Genomic DNA, 17,276 nt, shown 5'->3' with positions numbered 1-17,276 from the left:
CAGTAAGTTCCAGGGGCATAAATGTACCATCACCAGTTGTCAAGTATTGGAGGTGGACAAACGAAGGCACACATGCATATCTGGAAGGCTTTTTTCAGTTTCCACCAACCAAAGACACTTGTTCAAGGTGCCATGCAGTGGGACTGAACTTGGAACTGTGTGGTTGGGGAAACAAACTTCTTACCACACAGCCACATCTATGCCTAATATTAAATGGAAAGCATGAGGAAAAGAGAGAGAAAGTGTGAAGCAACTGTGTTGAGAGAATGTTATGATGGCAGATAAAATGTTGGAACCTATGAAATCAACAATTTGTGTATACATTCTTGTAGTCTGTGTGTTGAGAGAGAGAGAGAGAGAGAGAGAGAAAGAGAGATACACTGATGGATCCAGTCCTTATTTAAAATAGGGATCTTTATCTTTTATTTCAGTCATTAGATTGTGGCCATACTGGGGCACCACCTTGAACAATTTTTAGTCAAATGAATTGATCCCAGTACATATTTTCTTTTAAAGCTTTTGTGGAACTGCTAAGTTACAGGCTTGTAAACACACAGACACACACACAGCAGTGGTGGTGGTGGTCAAGTGGTGGTGGTGATGGGGACAAATACAGGCACAAAACACACATGTACATATAACACACACACACACACACACCTACTTCTTTCAGTTTCTATCTACCAAATCCACTGACAAGGCTTTGGTCAGCCCAAGGCTATAGTAGAAGATGCTTGCCCAAGGTGCCACGCAGTGGGACTGAGCTTGGAACCAGGCTCCTTCCCACACAGCCACATCTACAATTTTTCTAAAGCCATTTGGGAAAAGAAGTGAAAACAAGCAAAACTAAGCAAAACATCAGTTTATGCTTCTTCAGTATTTTGCTTTTAAAAATCCTTTTAACAAGAGAATACAAATGGCAAGTGTGTCTTTTGCACAGTCCTAGTGAGAATGGCTTCAACACGAGCAGGGTAATATTTCAATGGACAATCAGTTTTCCTGCATTTTGTGTATATTATTAATGGGTTTAGTCCGCACGTGAGGATGGACTCTTCAGCATTCAAGTTTCCAAAGCCCTGTTCAGTGGCTTTGACAATCACTGTGTTGTGTTGGGGGTGATATTCTTCCAGATGAAGGAAGGACTTTTGTGAACATGTTCTTTAATGCAATGTGCACTTTGCAGACAATCCTTCCAATCTAGGATCTACCTCATTCACACATCCACATTATTGTTGGGGCAGTTTGCATATTTGCACTAATTGTTGCTGTATATAGGCTGATGCCCAGACAGGAACTTCTTCAGGGAAGGGCTGGAGTGCACCAACTTTTCTTTTATTTCTTTTCTTTGTTTCAGTCATTTGACTGCGGTCATGCTGGAGCACCGCCTTTAGTCAAGAAAATCGACCCCAGGACTTATTCTTTGTAAGCCTAGTACTTATTCTATCGGTCTCTCTTGCCGAACCTATAAGTGACGGGGGATGTAAACACACCAGCATCGGTTGTCAAGCGATGTTGGGGGTACAAACACAAACACTCAAACATATACATACATACATACATACATATATATATATATATATATATATATATATATACGACAGGCTTCTTTCAATTTCCGTCTACCAAATCCACTCACAAGGCTTTGGTCGACCTGAGGTTATAGTAGAAGACACTTACCCAAGGTGCCATGCAGTGGGACTGAACCCGGAACCATGTGGTTGGTAAGCAAGCTACTGACCACACAGCCACTCTTGTAACTGTATACTTAATCTATAAGTCATAAATCACCTGATGGATTATAGTAGTGGTTCTAATTCTGCCCTAGTCTTAGGAAATACATCTTATTGCTGAAGTTAATAAGATGACCTTTTTTGAGAGGTGTTTTTTTTTGGGGGGGTGTATAACAAAAGAGTGTTGGTTAGCCGTTTGTGTACCAGAACCCTTTGCCGTTGCTTGTTGTGGACACCTCTTTTATCTTCGATGCACATACCTGTTGAAAAAGAAACAAAAGTATCAAGTGTGAAGCACACTTCAGTCTAAGCTGGTCTACATAGGATATGGCTTGTAGGCCAGATAGATTGGAACCCCACATCATTTGTTCTGACCCCAGATTTAATATGGAAGTACCAAAGTGGAAATATGTGTTGCTTCCAATAATGATCAGGGGCTGTTGAACATCTGAGTATTATTGAAGCCACCCCTATTACTAGACTGAACCTAAACAACAGACACAAACTATAATCCAGTCAGAACATGTTGCAACCTCTACCTCCACCCCTCCTACTATGAAACTAATGAAGCAACATCACCAAAGGGGTTTTATCCTTGAAATATATAGGGGCAGGTGTGGCTGTGTGGTAAGATGTTTGCTTCCCAACCACATGGTTCTAGGTTCTGTCCCATGGCATTGCACTCTAGGGAAGTGCCTTTTACTAAAGTCTCTGGCCGAACAAAGCGTTGTGGGTGGATTTACTAGACAGAAACTGAAAGAAGCCCATCATATGTGTGTTTGTATTTGTTCTTCACCATCACGTGACAACTGGTGGTGGTGTCTTTATGTCCCCATAACATGACAGTTCAGCAAAAGAGAATGATGGAATAAGAACAAGGGTTTCAAAAGAATAAGTGTCAGAGTCAATTCATTCGAGTGAAATTCTTCAAGGCACTGCCCCAGCATGACCACAGTCTAATGACTAAAATAAGTAAAAGCTAAAAGATAAACACAAAGTAGAAATGTCTAACAGCTGTTTTGTTTTGTTTTTGTTTTTCCCTCTCTTCTTTCCAACCTGTCTCCTCTGCAACATTATCCTGTCTCATCAAATTGTTTCATACAGATTATATTATAATTACAGAGATGTACCTGCATAGCAAGTGACTTGATCTGAGATTGTGTGCTGAAACAGAAACAATTGCAGCATGGAAGATGTTTGTAAGCCATTCAAGAACACACAAAAACCGTTAATTTCACTTCAACATTTAAATTTCATTTGTGTCAAAATATTTTCTTCGCTTTGGAACCACAACCTGTTCACTGACAAAACTTGGTGCAGCACCAAGGTCTCAGTTTCATAGTGCTGGTTGCAATTTCAAAGTGCATGTCATGGTTTCAAAGTGCAGGTTGCAGTTTCAAAGCGACAAAAATATTTTGACACAAATGAAATTAAGATGTTGAAATGAAACTGAAGGTTTTTCTGTCTTCTGAAATGGCTTAAAAATATGTCCCCTGCTGCAATTGTTTTTATATTATAATTATATTCATATAAACAAATATATTTGTTTGATGTTGCCCATATGATTTTATGTTTATCTTTCTTGTTTTTTTTTCAGTGTTTGTGACAATAGGGATCTGCATCGCCCTTGAGCTTGGTCACCACCTTAACTGGTTCTTCTTTAACTGCTTTGCCATTATGTTCCTTTTCTATTCAGCACATTGGCAGTCCTATGTCTCAGGGACACTCAGGTTTGGAATGTAAGTAAGGTTTTTATACTTGTGGCTGTGTGTGGCTCTGTGTGTGTGCATGCACATGTGTACTGTAAGATTTTTATTCTCTTTGTATTACATCATCATCATCGTCATAATTTAGTGTCCCTGTCCCATGCTGACACGGGTTGAATCTAAGGACTATGCTGTGCTCCCATGTCTACTTTGGCATGGTTTCTATGACTGGTTGCCCTTCCTAATGCTAACCCGTCTACTGCATGTACTGGGCAGTTTTTCTGCAGGGCACCAGCACTAGTGAGGTCTTTTCAATTACTATTGTTGTGAGGATCCTGATGCTAGGAGAGGAAGAGAAAGGTCGACTGTATCAGGTACATGGAGCATCTGATCTATGGAAGGACACAGGACTTCAAAACAGGTGGGAGGTTGAGGCTTTTGACTTGTCAGGGTGAGATACTTAAGAAAGATTTCCAGGTGGGGCCTTGATTGAGTGGACACACCACAAACAAGAGCTTGAAAATTTCATGCAAGAGAAAAACACGAGAAAGACAAAAAAAAACACAAAATGAAATGAGGCAAAAAAATGGGAAAGAAGCGAAATCAGTACTTAACTTAGCAGGGTTTTAATTTGTCATATTGGTTTCAACTTTTAGCACAAGGCCAGCAAACTCGGTGGAGTAGAGAAGTTGATAGTATCAACCCCAGTACTCAACTGGTACCGATTTTAATCAACCCTGAAAGAATGAATGGCTAAGTCAACCTCAGAGTGTAAAAATATATGGAATGCCACCAAGCATTTTGCCTGGTGTGCTAACAGTTCTGCCAGTTCTGCCTGAAGTTTTCATCTAACGTATTTGGTTGTTTGATAAACATGAAAGTGGCTTAAGTAGGGCTTTGTATCACTTAAACGGTGACCCCCTTCGGTCATGAATGACCCTGGGATTGCACCTAGAAAATTACCCTCCGAGGCACAAGTTCGGGCAAGGTTGTTTAATGGAAGACCAGCAGTTGCCCATGCATGCCAGTCTCCCTTCTCCACGCCACCAGAGTTATCCAAGGGAAAGACAAAGGGGCCGATACAGCTTGGCACCTGTGACGTCGCAACTCATTTCTACAGCCAAGTTAACTGGAGCAACATGAAATAAAGTGTCTTACTCAAGAACACAACACGCAGCCCGATCCAGGAATCGAACTTACAACCTCACAATCGTAAGTTTGACACTAACCATTGAGCCATGCACCTTCACATGGCTCTGTATCAGAATTACAATGATTTCTACCTGAACTGTGTCCTCCTCCCATCCAAACCTTTCTAAACCCACCCCCACCATCTTCCTTCCTCTTCCAGCTCTGTCTCTTCTCTGAGACACCACCCTAAACACTCTTTCACTCCAGTCCTTTCTCTTCGGAAATTCTAATGTCTGGAATTAATTCCTCACCCACTTCTGGACACAAACATGGCTGTCTGCTTATGGAGTTCACTTTGCATCTACATTGTTCTGGGTTCAGTCCCATTGCACCTCGGGCAAGTGTTTTCTACAATAGGTTCATGTTAAGCAATGCCTTGTCAGTGGATTTGGTTAATGGAAACTGTAGGGAAGCCTGTCATGTATATGTGGCTTTGTGTGTATGTGTTTACATTTACACCTCTTAAAATAAGTGCCAGATTTAAAAATAGGCCCTGGGCTTGATATCATCATCATCATCATCGTCATTTAACATCCACTTTCCATGCTGGCATGGGTTGGACAGTTCAACTGAGGGGTAGCAAGCCAGGAGGCTGCACCAGGCTCCAATCTGATTTGGCAGTATTTCTACAGCTGGATGCCCTTCCTAACACCAACCACTCTAAGGGTGTAGTGGGTGCTTTCTACATGCCACTGGCACAGGGCCAGTCAGGTGGCACTGGCATCGACCACGCTCGAATGGTGCTTTTTACATCCCACCGGTACAGGAGCCAGTTGGGTGGCACTGGCGATGACTACACTTAAATGGTGCTTTTTATGTGCCACCGGCATGGAAGCCAGTCAGTGGGGGTGTTCAACTAAACTCTTAAAGGCTGATGTTCCAGCATGGCCTTAGTGCAGCCAGTGAAATTAGTAAAAAGGATGGAAGAAGTTGAACCCACTAGTTGTTCAAACATCAGCAGTTTAGAAGTATGAGGGCTTTCAAAGATCATGGGCACTGTTCCACTCTTGACCACCTCTTTGAAAATGTGCAAGAAGTTTAGGGAATATTCTACCAAACATTCTATCTTTAGAATATACTATTTTTAGTATATTCAGCAACAGTACTTTGGAGTAAAGATTGTTTGCCAATATAACATGGCAGTCCTGGTTTAGGACTGAGTGGGGGTGCTAGATTCCCTTGTTCGAAAATATAAGGACACAGATCGTGTCGTATAGCCAGCTGGAGACGATGTCTCCTGGGGCTGAATTATAGCAACATTCATCCTAAACCAGGACTACCATGTTATGTTGGCAAACAATCTTTATTCTATCTTTAATAGCAAAGCTGGATTCTGGCTAACAAAAGTGAGAAAACCTTCCACACAAAGGGGAGAGTGCAATACCCTCAACCTTTCAGGCTTATCCAGATTGCTGAGATTAGTGCAGTGGATTATCCAACTTGAATTCTGAAATCTGCCATCGTCTCTCTCATTAACACTCTCTTTATCTTGCTCTCCAATTTCACTCTCCTTTCTACTCTACAAGACACCTATATCTGTCCCCTCTGTACTTTAAACCTCTCAATACTACACCTCCTCATTGCTACTTCCCTACGCCCAGTTGAGGGGTTGTTTTGCGAAGTACCTGATGACCCTATCGGTGCTGGTGCCACATAAAAAGCACCCAGTACACTCTGTAAAGTGGTTGATGTTAGGCAGAGCATCCAGCTGTAGAAACTATGCCTAAAAGACACAACGGAACCTGATGCAGCTCCTGGCCTTGCCACTCCCTGTCAAACCATCCCAACCCATGCTAGCAATGGAAAACGGAAGTTAAATGATGATGATGATGATGATGATAGTTGTATAAGATGGACAATAAATGGAGAGAATCTTCAGCGAAAAGAAAATATTGGGCTGCATACGCTCCGTGATATACAGTTTCAATTTATGTGTATATACACACCCACACACGCACACAGACCCCCTCCTTTCTCACTATCACACTTAAGAGACATCGAGTAAATGTCAACAATAGTTTTCCTGAGACAGAGGACTTGGGGTTAATCCTCAGTTTTAAACTTCCAAGGATATGTAAACAGTTATAAACTCCCTCCGCCCTCCGTTTTCAAACACTTCAATGCAATAGAAACAATGAAATACCCTACCTTACCAATTGACTATATTGAGGTCATCAAAAGATATTCTTAATAAACGCTCAGTACAAAACAATCTTTTATTTTCTATTATTTAGATCTGAGGATTAACCTGAGTGTTGTGTTGTATTTGTTAACAAATCTGTCAACTAGAAATAGTAAAGCTGTATTAACTACTGGTCTATATTTTGACTAAGGATTTTATTAAAAAGTTTGCCGAACTGTTTTAGCTTTCCATTCAAGTGAACATAATTTTATCTGCTTCTCAGTGAAATCACTCCAAACTACTTACTTTCCCTCTTAATGAACTGTGTATTAGTCAAATTGTTTTTAAGCAAACAGAAGCGAAATAAAGTATGTACTTCAATAGATGTCAGTTTATAGGTTTTGGTTGTAGTTATGGGTATTGTAAGGTGTGTAAACTGCTAAGTTATCATCATCGTCGTTTAACATCTACTTTCCATGCTGGCATGGGTTGGACGATTTGACTGAGGACTGGCAAGCCAGAAGGCTGCACCAGGCTCCAATCTGATCTGGCAGAGTTTCTACAGCTGGATGCCCTTCCTTACGCCAACCACTCCAAGAGTGTAGTGGGTGCTTTTACGTGCCACCAGCATGAGGGCCAGTCACACGGTACTGGCAATGGCCACGCTCAAAAAGGTGTTTTTTACGTGCCACCTGCACAGGAGCCAGTCCAGCGGCACTGGCAACGACCTGGAGACGTAAACACACCAACACCAGTTTTCAAGTTGTGGTGGTATTGGTGGGGGGACAAACAAAGATATATACACACACATATACAACAGGCTTCTTTCAGTTTCCATCTATCAAATCTAGGATATACTAAAATATACTTGCCCAAGGTGCTATGCAATGAAACTGAACCCGGAACCATGTGGTTGGGTTGCAAACTTCTTACCCCACTGCCACACCTGTGTCTTTGTCCCCTTTTAGTATTATATATGGAGATTGTTCGTTTGATCTCTTTTAATGTAATTTATCTCTATATTTAGTAATTAGTCGTATAATATATACTTCGTTATATAATTAGTCATGCAAGAGCTGATCACTTGGTCATTTGTTATTTTAATTTTGTTTTTCATGTTTTCCAGGATAGATGTTACCGAGGGTCAATTAATTGTCATGGCTGTATATCTATTTAACGCATTTGTAGGAACAGATTTCTGGCGATTACAGGTTTGGAGCGTTTATTTTTTATTTATTTTTCTCATTTCTTCATTTTCTGGCACATTTATACAATAAACAAAAGTTAATGTCCCATTATTTTCCCTCTACTTATATTCATCATCATCATTGTTATTTAACGTCCACCTTCCATATTGTCATGGGTGGGACTGTTTGACAGGAGCCAGCCATGCAGAAGCCAGCACCAGACTTCTAGACTTCTGTGTCTGTTTTGGCAGGGTTTTTACAGCTGGACCCCCTTCCTAACACTGATCACTCAGCAGAGTGGACTTAGTGATTCTTATGCACAAGCACAGGCGAGGTCAGTTTTGGCAAGGTTTTTACAGCTGGATGTCCTTCCAAACACCAGCCACTTCATAGTGTTGACTGGATGCTTTTTAAGTGGCACCTACACTGACAGGGTTACCAAGTACTTGCAAGACGAAAACAGAAATCTTTTGAGAGGGGAGGGGGCATTGGAGGAAGTTATCTTGTATCGAATGATGAAAGGTTATAGTGAGAGAGAGAGACAGAAACAGGTGTCTTGCTGTAAAAGAAGTACAAGGTTGCCCAGCCAGGGAGAGAGAGAGAGAGAGAGAGAGAGAGGTCAGGAATGAAGACAGAAACAGATGTTCTCCCACAAAGGAGATACATAGTTACCCAACCTGAGGGAAGAGCAGGAAGAGGAGAGAGAGTTGTGGGAGACAGCAGGATAGAAATGGTGGCAAAATGCTGGGTACACTCACAAGGGGGGGACAGGGATCAGAATATAAATGGGATGGTTGAGTAAAGGAAGAGAGTGATATAGAGGGTGGCAAGTGCCAGGGGATACCCTGGAGGTTCGAACGTAATATCATTATGTATCAAAAAAGATGTAAAGATATTACATATGAAATAGATTTTTTATCTGTCACTTGTTTGTCATTAGATTGTGACCATACTGGAGCACTGCAGGGAGTATTGTTAGCCGAATGGATCAACCCCAGTACTTATTTCCTCTTTTTAAGCCTGGTTCTTATTCTATCAGTCTCTTTTGCTGAAGTACTAAGTTACAGGGACATAAACACACCACCACCACCACTCATCAAGTGGTTGTGGTAGTGGTGAGAACAAGCAAACGTGTGCATGGTGAGTTTCTTTCAGTTCCCATCTACCAAATCTAATCCCTAATCTTTTGTTTGCCTGGGGCTGCAGTAGAAGACCCTTGCACATGGTGCCACAGATCAGACTAAACCCAATATAATTTAAAATTGAAATATCACATTTCTAAATCTCTCAGAGAAGGTTATGCAGTAGCAGCATGAGAAATTCTATAGGTTTCCAACAGCTGTTTAACAGCGACATCTAGCAAGGCCAAGCCATTCCAAACTGATGAAGGGCAATTACCCTGAAACTAGTCACTGAATGCTGGCTTTGTTGGGCGGAGGTGCTTATCTCCCCTGTTTGAAAACTTAAGGACACAGAATGCTTGTGTCACGTAACCAACTAGAAACGGTTTCTTGGGGCTAAATAACAGTAACATTCTTCCCTTTCCTGGGACTGCCACATTAAGTTGGCAACAAGCCATCATTTTAATTTAAAATTGTTTTGATTAAATTTTTTTTCTGTTTCCTTCAAACAGAAATGTTGCTTCTCAAAATCGAATCCAACAATTGAAAATTCTTAATGTCAAAATTGTTCTTAGCACAAATCTTTGACTGGAAGGGAAAATGGGATCCCATCCTGCTTTGAAATTTAAATTATATTTTGTCTCCTGGGCTGTTTCAGGATTTTTTTTTTTTTTTTGCATTTTGGAATTTGCAATCTAATTCACTGTTTGCTTGATGTTTTTCCATTTATCAATTTACCCCATACACCAAGAGAGTTAAAGAATGTTTATTCTTGATATTGGTGTTGGTTCTACAATGCACAGCATATTTTCCTGATTAAAAAAATGACTTTGTCTGGCAACTGGAAAAAGCTATCAGTAAAACCTGCAAGATAGTATTCATTATACGTGTTTTAATTAGCATAAAAAAATATTATTTAAAAGCAAGTGTCAGCTGATTCCTATTTCAAAATTCTTTTATTTCAGGTACCTGGTTTAGGCACAAGTTTCCAGCTAATTCCTGTTTATTTTGGAATATTTGCTGCTGTTTTACAATGCATTCAAAATTTCTCTGTGATAATCATAAAAGGAGGTGTTGGCAAAAACCGGTCAACTGTTGCTGTGAGTAATAAGGAAGTCTGCTTCCAAATTTTGATTTAAAATTTTCTTTTACTTTTATCCTTAATTCCAGTAATTAAATCATTAAATATCTGAGATGAGTTATTATAAAGATTATGGTTTTCTTCCTAATAAGAATTATGTATCTCACATACAATAAAATGCAATGCATTTCACACTGTGGTCATGCTAGTAGAAGGCAACTAAAACAATAGATGGAGTGGAAGTCAATGGAATGGCACCACTCTACGTCACCACCACCAAAAAAGTTCAAGACACAAAAGTCAGCTGGAAGAATCATGGCTGCACCAGATTCTATTGTCTGTTTTGGCATGGTTTTTATGGCTGGGTTGCCCTTCCTAATGCCAACCACTCCATTGAGTGTATTGGGTGCTTTTAATATGATACCAGCACCAACGGTCACCAAGCAATTTGCAAGACAAAACACCTCGGCTGGGAGGGGGAGCTTTGTGCCAGTTGAGAGATTAAGGGTATAGAGGGACAAGGATAGGTGTCTTGCAGTTGAGTAGCCCTGCTGGAAAAGAAAGGAGACCAAGTTAGTAAGAGCAATAGTGAGAGAGAGAGGGTAGCAAAGATGTGTTGAGACATGCTCTCGAGGGCCAGGAGGTGTGGTGAGAATAAGCAGCAGTTATTATATTTGGTTCAGAAAATTATTGATTTTATTATATATTCTATTTTGTATTGTATTTTTATTTAATTATCTAATTTTATCTCTATTTTCTGTTTTTCAGGGCACAAGCACAATATTTCCCATTTTGCCAATTTCCATAATAATGTGCCTGGCATTTGTAATATATCACAAATCTCCTACACACATATACATGAACCATCCATGCTTGTATGTGATCAGCTTTGGCATGGCATCAGCAAAAATAACAAACAAACTAGTGGTAAGCAGATTATTTGAGCTTCTAACTTAATTATTTTTTGTTGTAGCTGAGTCGTTGTTATTAACATAAGGTGAGACCCTGGTTGAGAAGATCTAGCTACAAAAGGTGTTCTAGCTGTGACCATTCCGTTATCATCATTTAACGTCCATTCTCCGTGCTGACTTGAGTTCAGCAGATTCACCGGGCTGGCACGCTGGAAGGCTGCACCAGATTCCAGTCTGACTTGGCAGGGTTTTCTATGGCTGGATGCCCTTCCTAACGCCAACCACTCCGTAAGTGTATGGGGTGCATTTACATGCCACCAGCACATAGCCAACAAACTCTGCTTCCATAAATCACAAAGGTTAAAATTTCTACATATTAATCAAAGTGCTTATAGAACAATGAACCCCGAGAGAGAAACATAGAGACAAACAACCTTTATACCTACCTACATTCTCTTATGAACATGAGAGCACAAGAAAAACAAGTTTCCATACAAACAACACCATGACAAGCCAGACTAATGACCTTCACCTTCCAAACACAAACAGGAAATACTTTCAATAACAACAAGTCAAGAAACTGACCAGCTAAAACACACCACTTGTTTAAATGTTTTTGTGAACTTTTAAGTAATTCCATTGAAAAAAAAGATGACACACCCAATTACGAAGTTTTTGAACACTGGTCTTTGTACCTTACACCATTACATTGCCAAAGCAAAGAATCAAATCCAGTGAAACTACTGGCACATCCTAGACCTGCCTATGTCCTCTTTTTGAACCACTTAAAGCCAATCCCATGACCTGAAGGGGACACACCTGAATATACATGCCTGCTTACAAAGTTCTACATACATGAATAAATTCTAAACAATAACTTAACCCCAAATTTAATCAATAAAAATTTCTTCAAAACGCCTTTCCATAACAACCAACTCTATAACCTAATTACCACTCCACTTGAATTTACACGCCCAAGGAAAATTTTAACTCAACAGAGACTATAAAAAGCCAAGATTAATTTCAATGCATCGCAGTCCAACAGTGGCTTAGCTGAATAAAGACTTTGTTGAATAAAGACTTAGCTGAATAAAACTTTGAAGTCACTGTCAATAATATTCTTGTTTAAGAATAATAATTTTGTACTCTACAAAAGTATAGAGTAAGCCATCAGATTAATGTGAAATTGTTTGTATTATAACTGAACATAAAAACAAGCATTAATATCTATTCATCCATCCATCCTTCCATCCATGTTTTGATCTAAATATCTGTCTATCAATCTCTTGACCTTTTTCTTTTTTTTTTTCTTAGAGCAGTCGCTCATTACAAGGTCGTTAGACCACTGAAAACATAAGAGCTAGTAGAATAAAATGGACACTGGATAGAAGTCAATAGTTGACGATGTACATTAAACTTAAAAGACTGGAGGAGGCCATATTGAAGAGGGAAACAAGACTGTGGAAGGGAATTCCAAAGTTCAGAGGTGCGAGGGAAGAAACTGGTACTGTAAAGCGGAGAGCTGGCAGAGTGGTTAGCATGCCGGGCGATAATGCTTAGCAGTATTTCATCTGCCGTTATGTTCTGAGTTCAAATTCCGCCAAGGTCAACTTTGCCTTTTATCCTTTCGGGGTCGATAAATTAAGTGCCAGTTTCGCACTGGGGTCGATGTAATTGACTTAACCCCTTTGTCTGCCCTTGTTTGTCCCCTCTATGTTTAGCCCCTTGTGGGCAGTAAAGAAATAAGAAACTGGTATTGTAAAGGACTTTACAACACTGGGGAGGTTGCACAGTATACTGATGAGAACTGGATGCAAGTCTGGTTGATTGCTGATAAGTTTTTAAAAAAGGAAGAACCAGAGAAGAGAGCTCAGCTGAACAATGTCCATGGAAATACTCATAGAAAAGAGACAAGGAAGCCACAGGACGATGTGTCTCATCTATTTAGGCTACCTATCTACTTGTACATAAATTTCTATATCCATAAACCTCTTATATATCCTTAAACTTATAAGACCATTATGTCTATGAATCTATTACAGAAAATTAACCCCCCCCCCCCTTCTACCCCCCCCCCCCTTTACCTTCTTTGTACTTTGCTGCATTTTATTGTCTTCCATCTTGTTTTGCTTTATTCTCTTTCGTCTTCCACCTTTACCTTTCCTGACCTCTCCTACCAATGTTGTTATCCTCTTATCTTCACATGACGATGTATTTAATGTGAAAGCATTCTCTCTTTCCAGATTGCACATATGACGCGCAGTGAGATGGATTTGCTTGACTACACGTTGCTAGGGCCACTCTTTGTCTGCCTCAACCAATATTTTGACTGTAAACTAAATGAAGTCTTCGTACTATGGATATTTTGTGTAAGTATTAGTTTGCCATCAAATGCTTTGGAATCACAGCTGTGATGGCACACATTTGGAGAATGTGGTTTTATGTCCTTTCTTTTTTGTTTTTTCTGCACTTAATTGTTAGCAGTCAGGACACTACATCCTTCAAAATTTCCATGCTTTCTGAAATTTGTAATTAGTACACACCTGAAGTTACCTCCATCTTCTTTTTATTATCTCTGCTTTAGTAAGACAGAGGTATTGTTTTCAGTTGTGTTTGTTTGTAGACAAGATATCTCAAGAACCGCTGGATAGATTCGGATAAAACTTTCAGGGATGTTTGGCCTCGTAACTGGCGCAAATTGGTCAGATTTTGGGATCGATCCGATAACGGAAAAGGATTCTAGATTATTTGTTATATTTACTTTACATGAAGTATTACGATCTTACATTGACTTTCAAGTCTTTCTCTGTTTATCTCCCTTGAAAGCATGCTCATGGTTTCCATGTAAGTTATGGCAGCATTGCTGCTTCCAAAGTTTTATTTTAGTTTCTCTATTATTAATTTTACTCGCATCTCTATCTTAGTAGAAACTGATGGATAAAGAGATCAAACTACATAAACAAACGGCAGCAAAACCATTCAGAAATTAAATAACACTAACATATTCAGTCACAGTAATAAATTTAATTTATCCTTGACAATTCTTCGTTTTACCAATTTTGAATATATCACTCCTGTTTAAAACTTCTTACCCACTTGACAATTGCATTTCTAGCTCTGCCTTGAAGGAAGCTTTATTTCTTGGACTCATGATGTTGTTAAACCTCCGTTAACAGCACCATATGCAAGTCCTTTCCATTTTCTTTCATGCATGGATAAATCTTTAACTATAGACCTTGATAGTTGTAAAGACACTATATCAGTGGATAGACTAAAAAAAGGCCTTCATAGAGAAAACTGTCCCTGTTCCCACTGCAGACGACACACACAGCATTACAAACATGGCCTGCACATTCACATTCCACGACTACCATTGGGATCGATCAGGTACCGGACAAGGAATCTGGATTATTTTTCTGTTTTTTCTTTACTTAATTTTTGAGAGTAGTCAAATTCATTTTTAGTATTCTCATTTATTTCAGATATTCTCATTTTAAAAATCGTCTCTGGCAAATCATTGCGAGGATGTTGGTGTTGCCTTGGCAGAGGTTTGCGCTCTCTGAGTGCTCTTGTTTAAAACGACTCCTTCACTGTTCACGTCCTGTGCATTATTCTATGTACGGTCGGTGCACTTTTGGCTACTTTCTCTGATGAGTTGTAGTGCACCTGAGCACTGCAAAGAATAAGTTCTTTATTATCATTATATGAGTGGTCTATTTTGTCAGCTTGATAGACTGAGACCAGCATCCATGTACCACGACCAGTAAAATACTATTACCTGAATTATATATTGTTTATAAATACTAATCACAGGAGTGGCTGTGGGGTAAGTAGCTTGCTTACCAACCACATGGTTCCAGGTTCAATCCCATACGTGACACCTTGGGCAAGTGTCATCTACTATAGCCTCAGGCCGACCAAAGCCTTGTCAGTGGATTTGGTAGATAGAAACTGAAAGAAGCCTGTCATATATATGTGTGTGTGTGTTTGTGTGTCTGTGTTTGTCCCCCCACCATCGCTTGACAACTGATGTTGGTGTGTTTACGTCCCCATAACTTAGCGGTTCGGCAAAACAGACTGGTAGAATAAGTACTAGGCTTACAAAGAATAAGTCCTGGGATTGACTAAAGGTGGTGCTCCAGCATGGCTGTTGTCAAATGACTAAAACAAGTAAAAGAATAAAAGAAAACTGGAAGAATTTGAGTTGTGAGACTTTCCTGGTCATAATTCTTTCCCCAGTATTGCTACTGGGCACCAATTAAGTCAGTTCTTGTCTTCCTCTATAACTGTGAAGATCAAACTGTGTGTGTGTGTGTTTAACTGGCAAAAGATGACCCTCCCCGAATATAACAATATCTGTCTCAACACATGATTTCACATCAAGAATCTAGCAAAACAAATACAGAAAGAAGAAATAATTTTACATTTAAGAACAATCAATGTTATATATTTTGTTTTATTATCTTAGATTTATCCTTCTTTTCATTATTCTACAAACGATATAAATTTTTGATTTTTTTTCTCATTTTCTAGATTTACTGCACATGTAACCTGTTATATTTTGCCAGACAAGTCTGCCTACAAATCAGCAGATATCTAAACATCTATATTTTCACCATTACAAGAAAGCCAAACCAGGTGAAGGAAAATACTAGAAACAACCGAACTCGTCAAAATCATTAGAGGCCTACTTCCAAGTCCAGCAACCCTGTTGTCACCACAACCCGTCTTTGGACTGGCACCAGGAGAAATGTAATCATTGACAATACTTCCTGATATGGCAACTAATTTGTTGGAGTCTTTTTTTTTTTTTTTTTTTATTGTCTTTCATTCTCTAACTTCGTGAACAGGAAATGGTATTATTACAGATAAGCACTAGTCTATTAATGGAATGGACCAAGGGACTTTCAGTCTACACCAACCTTTCAATACACTAAATGCTGTATAGTATTGAAGTAACTTCATGTTATAAACTAGTGCCCATCACAACAAACTAACACAAGTGATGTTTTGAAATTAATCTGTATTTTTACCAAAATCCCCCCCTCCCCTTCCTCACCATTTTGTTTTATTTGCCTGTATCTGGCCAAAAAGATACTATGTCTGGTTACATAATGTTTTTGTTATCATTATTATTATTATTATTATTATTATTATTATTATTATTATTATTATTATTATTATTATTATTATCATCATCATCATCATTATCATTTGTATTGTATTAATTGAGTGAATTTATATATAATTTTTTTTTTAAAAATTTTATTTTAAAAACTGATTTTAGATTTAGTCTCCATAGCAAATCCCCCCCACATCCGTATTTCTGAATTGAAAGGAAAGACAATTAGGAAAAATCAAATAATAAAAAAAAAAAGCATAAACATCTATTTTTTTTTTTTTTATTTAAGTGCTGAAAGAAGTTCAAACATAATTGTGCACGTTTAAACAATTTGACAAAGCTGAGCAAATCTTATGAAAAGAGTAATTGATTCCTAAATAAATTTGGTAATATCATTCATATTAAAAAAAAAACCCCGAAGACTTCCTTATCTCTTTTAGTTTTGTTTTTAATAGAGAAAAGGGAGACAACAAACACAAAACATGATTCGTAAATCTTCATTTGTTTTTTTTTTTTTGACAACTTATTATTCTTAGATTGTGAAGTTTAAATATATATTTTAATCAAAATGATAAATAAATAAATAAACAGTTTTTTTTTCTTTTATATGTTAAAGGTTTCATTTTGTTCTCCAAATTGAAATACAATAATTTCTTAAATTGTTTTTTAAAGCCACTTCATGGATGCTCCAAGGAGATTGAGAATTTTTGAAACAAGCTTTGTTGGCCCCGGAATAGATTTGACACTGCTAAACAAATTGAGCTCAATAAGTGACTCTTTTCAGAAATTCATTCATTGTACACTTCTAGCAATGAAAACCAGTCAAGTTACAAATTTGAATACATTACAATGATTGAAAAGCAAAGAGGCTTTGAAGTATTTAAGTCAAATAACTATTTAGAGTGATATTTCTATTTTCAACCAAAATATGTATTCTTAAATTTAGATGTTTGTGAGACAGAGTTTGTCATACAAAGAAACTGTGAACCGCTTTTATTTTATGTTTTTTTTCATTTTTCGTTATTTTCAGATTATTTAATAAGGCCAAATTAAATTACTTTTGTATTAAACTAAGGCTTCAAGGAAAAAGTAAACACCATCAAGT

At 38.5% G+C, this 17,276-nt stretch overlaps 1 protein-coding gene across 1 annotated transcript in view; it reads left to right on the top strand.

Annotated features, from left to right (window-relative positions):
* The window catches only part of LOC106867824 (cholinephosphotransferase 1), a 58,856-nt gene extending 42,187 nt beyond the window's left edge, over positions 1-16,669 (top strand). The window contains exons 3-8 of the mRNA XM_014912849.3: positions 3,328-3,469; positions 7,876-7,960; positions 10,023-10,157; positions 10,907-11,065; positions 13,293-13,418; positions 15,583-16,669. Of these exons, the coding sequence (XP_014768335.1) occupies positions 3,328-3,469; positions 7,876-7,960; positions 10,023-10,157; positions 10,907-11,065; positions 13,293-13,418; positions 15,583-15,732 (797 nt within the window). The 3' untranslated portion in view covers positions 15,733-16,669. The remainder of the gene's footprint in view (positions 1-3,327; positions 3,470-7,875; positions 7,961-10,022; positions 10,158-10,906; positions 11,066-13,292; positions 13,419-15,582) is intronic.
* Positions 16,670-17,276: the final 607 nt, after the last annotated feature.

Source organism: Octopus bimaculoides, chromosome 5 (assembly GCF_046866305.1).
Source record: "Octopus bimaculoides isolate indiv1 chromosome 5, ASM4686630v1, whole genome shotgun sequence".
Lineage (NCBI taxonomy): Eukaryota > Metazoa > Mollusca > Cephalopoda > Octopoda > Octopodidae > Octopus > Octopus bimaculoides.
This window is presented reverse-complemented; position numbering and strand designations above follow the sequence as displayed.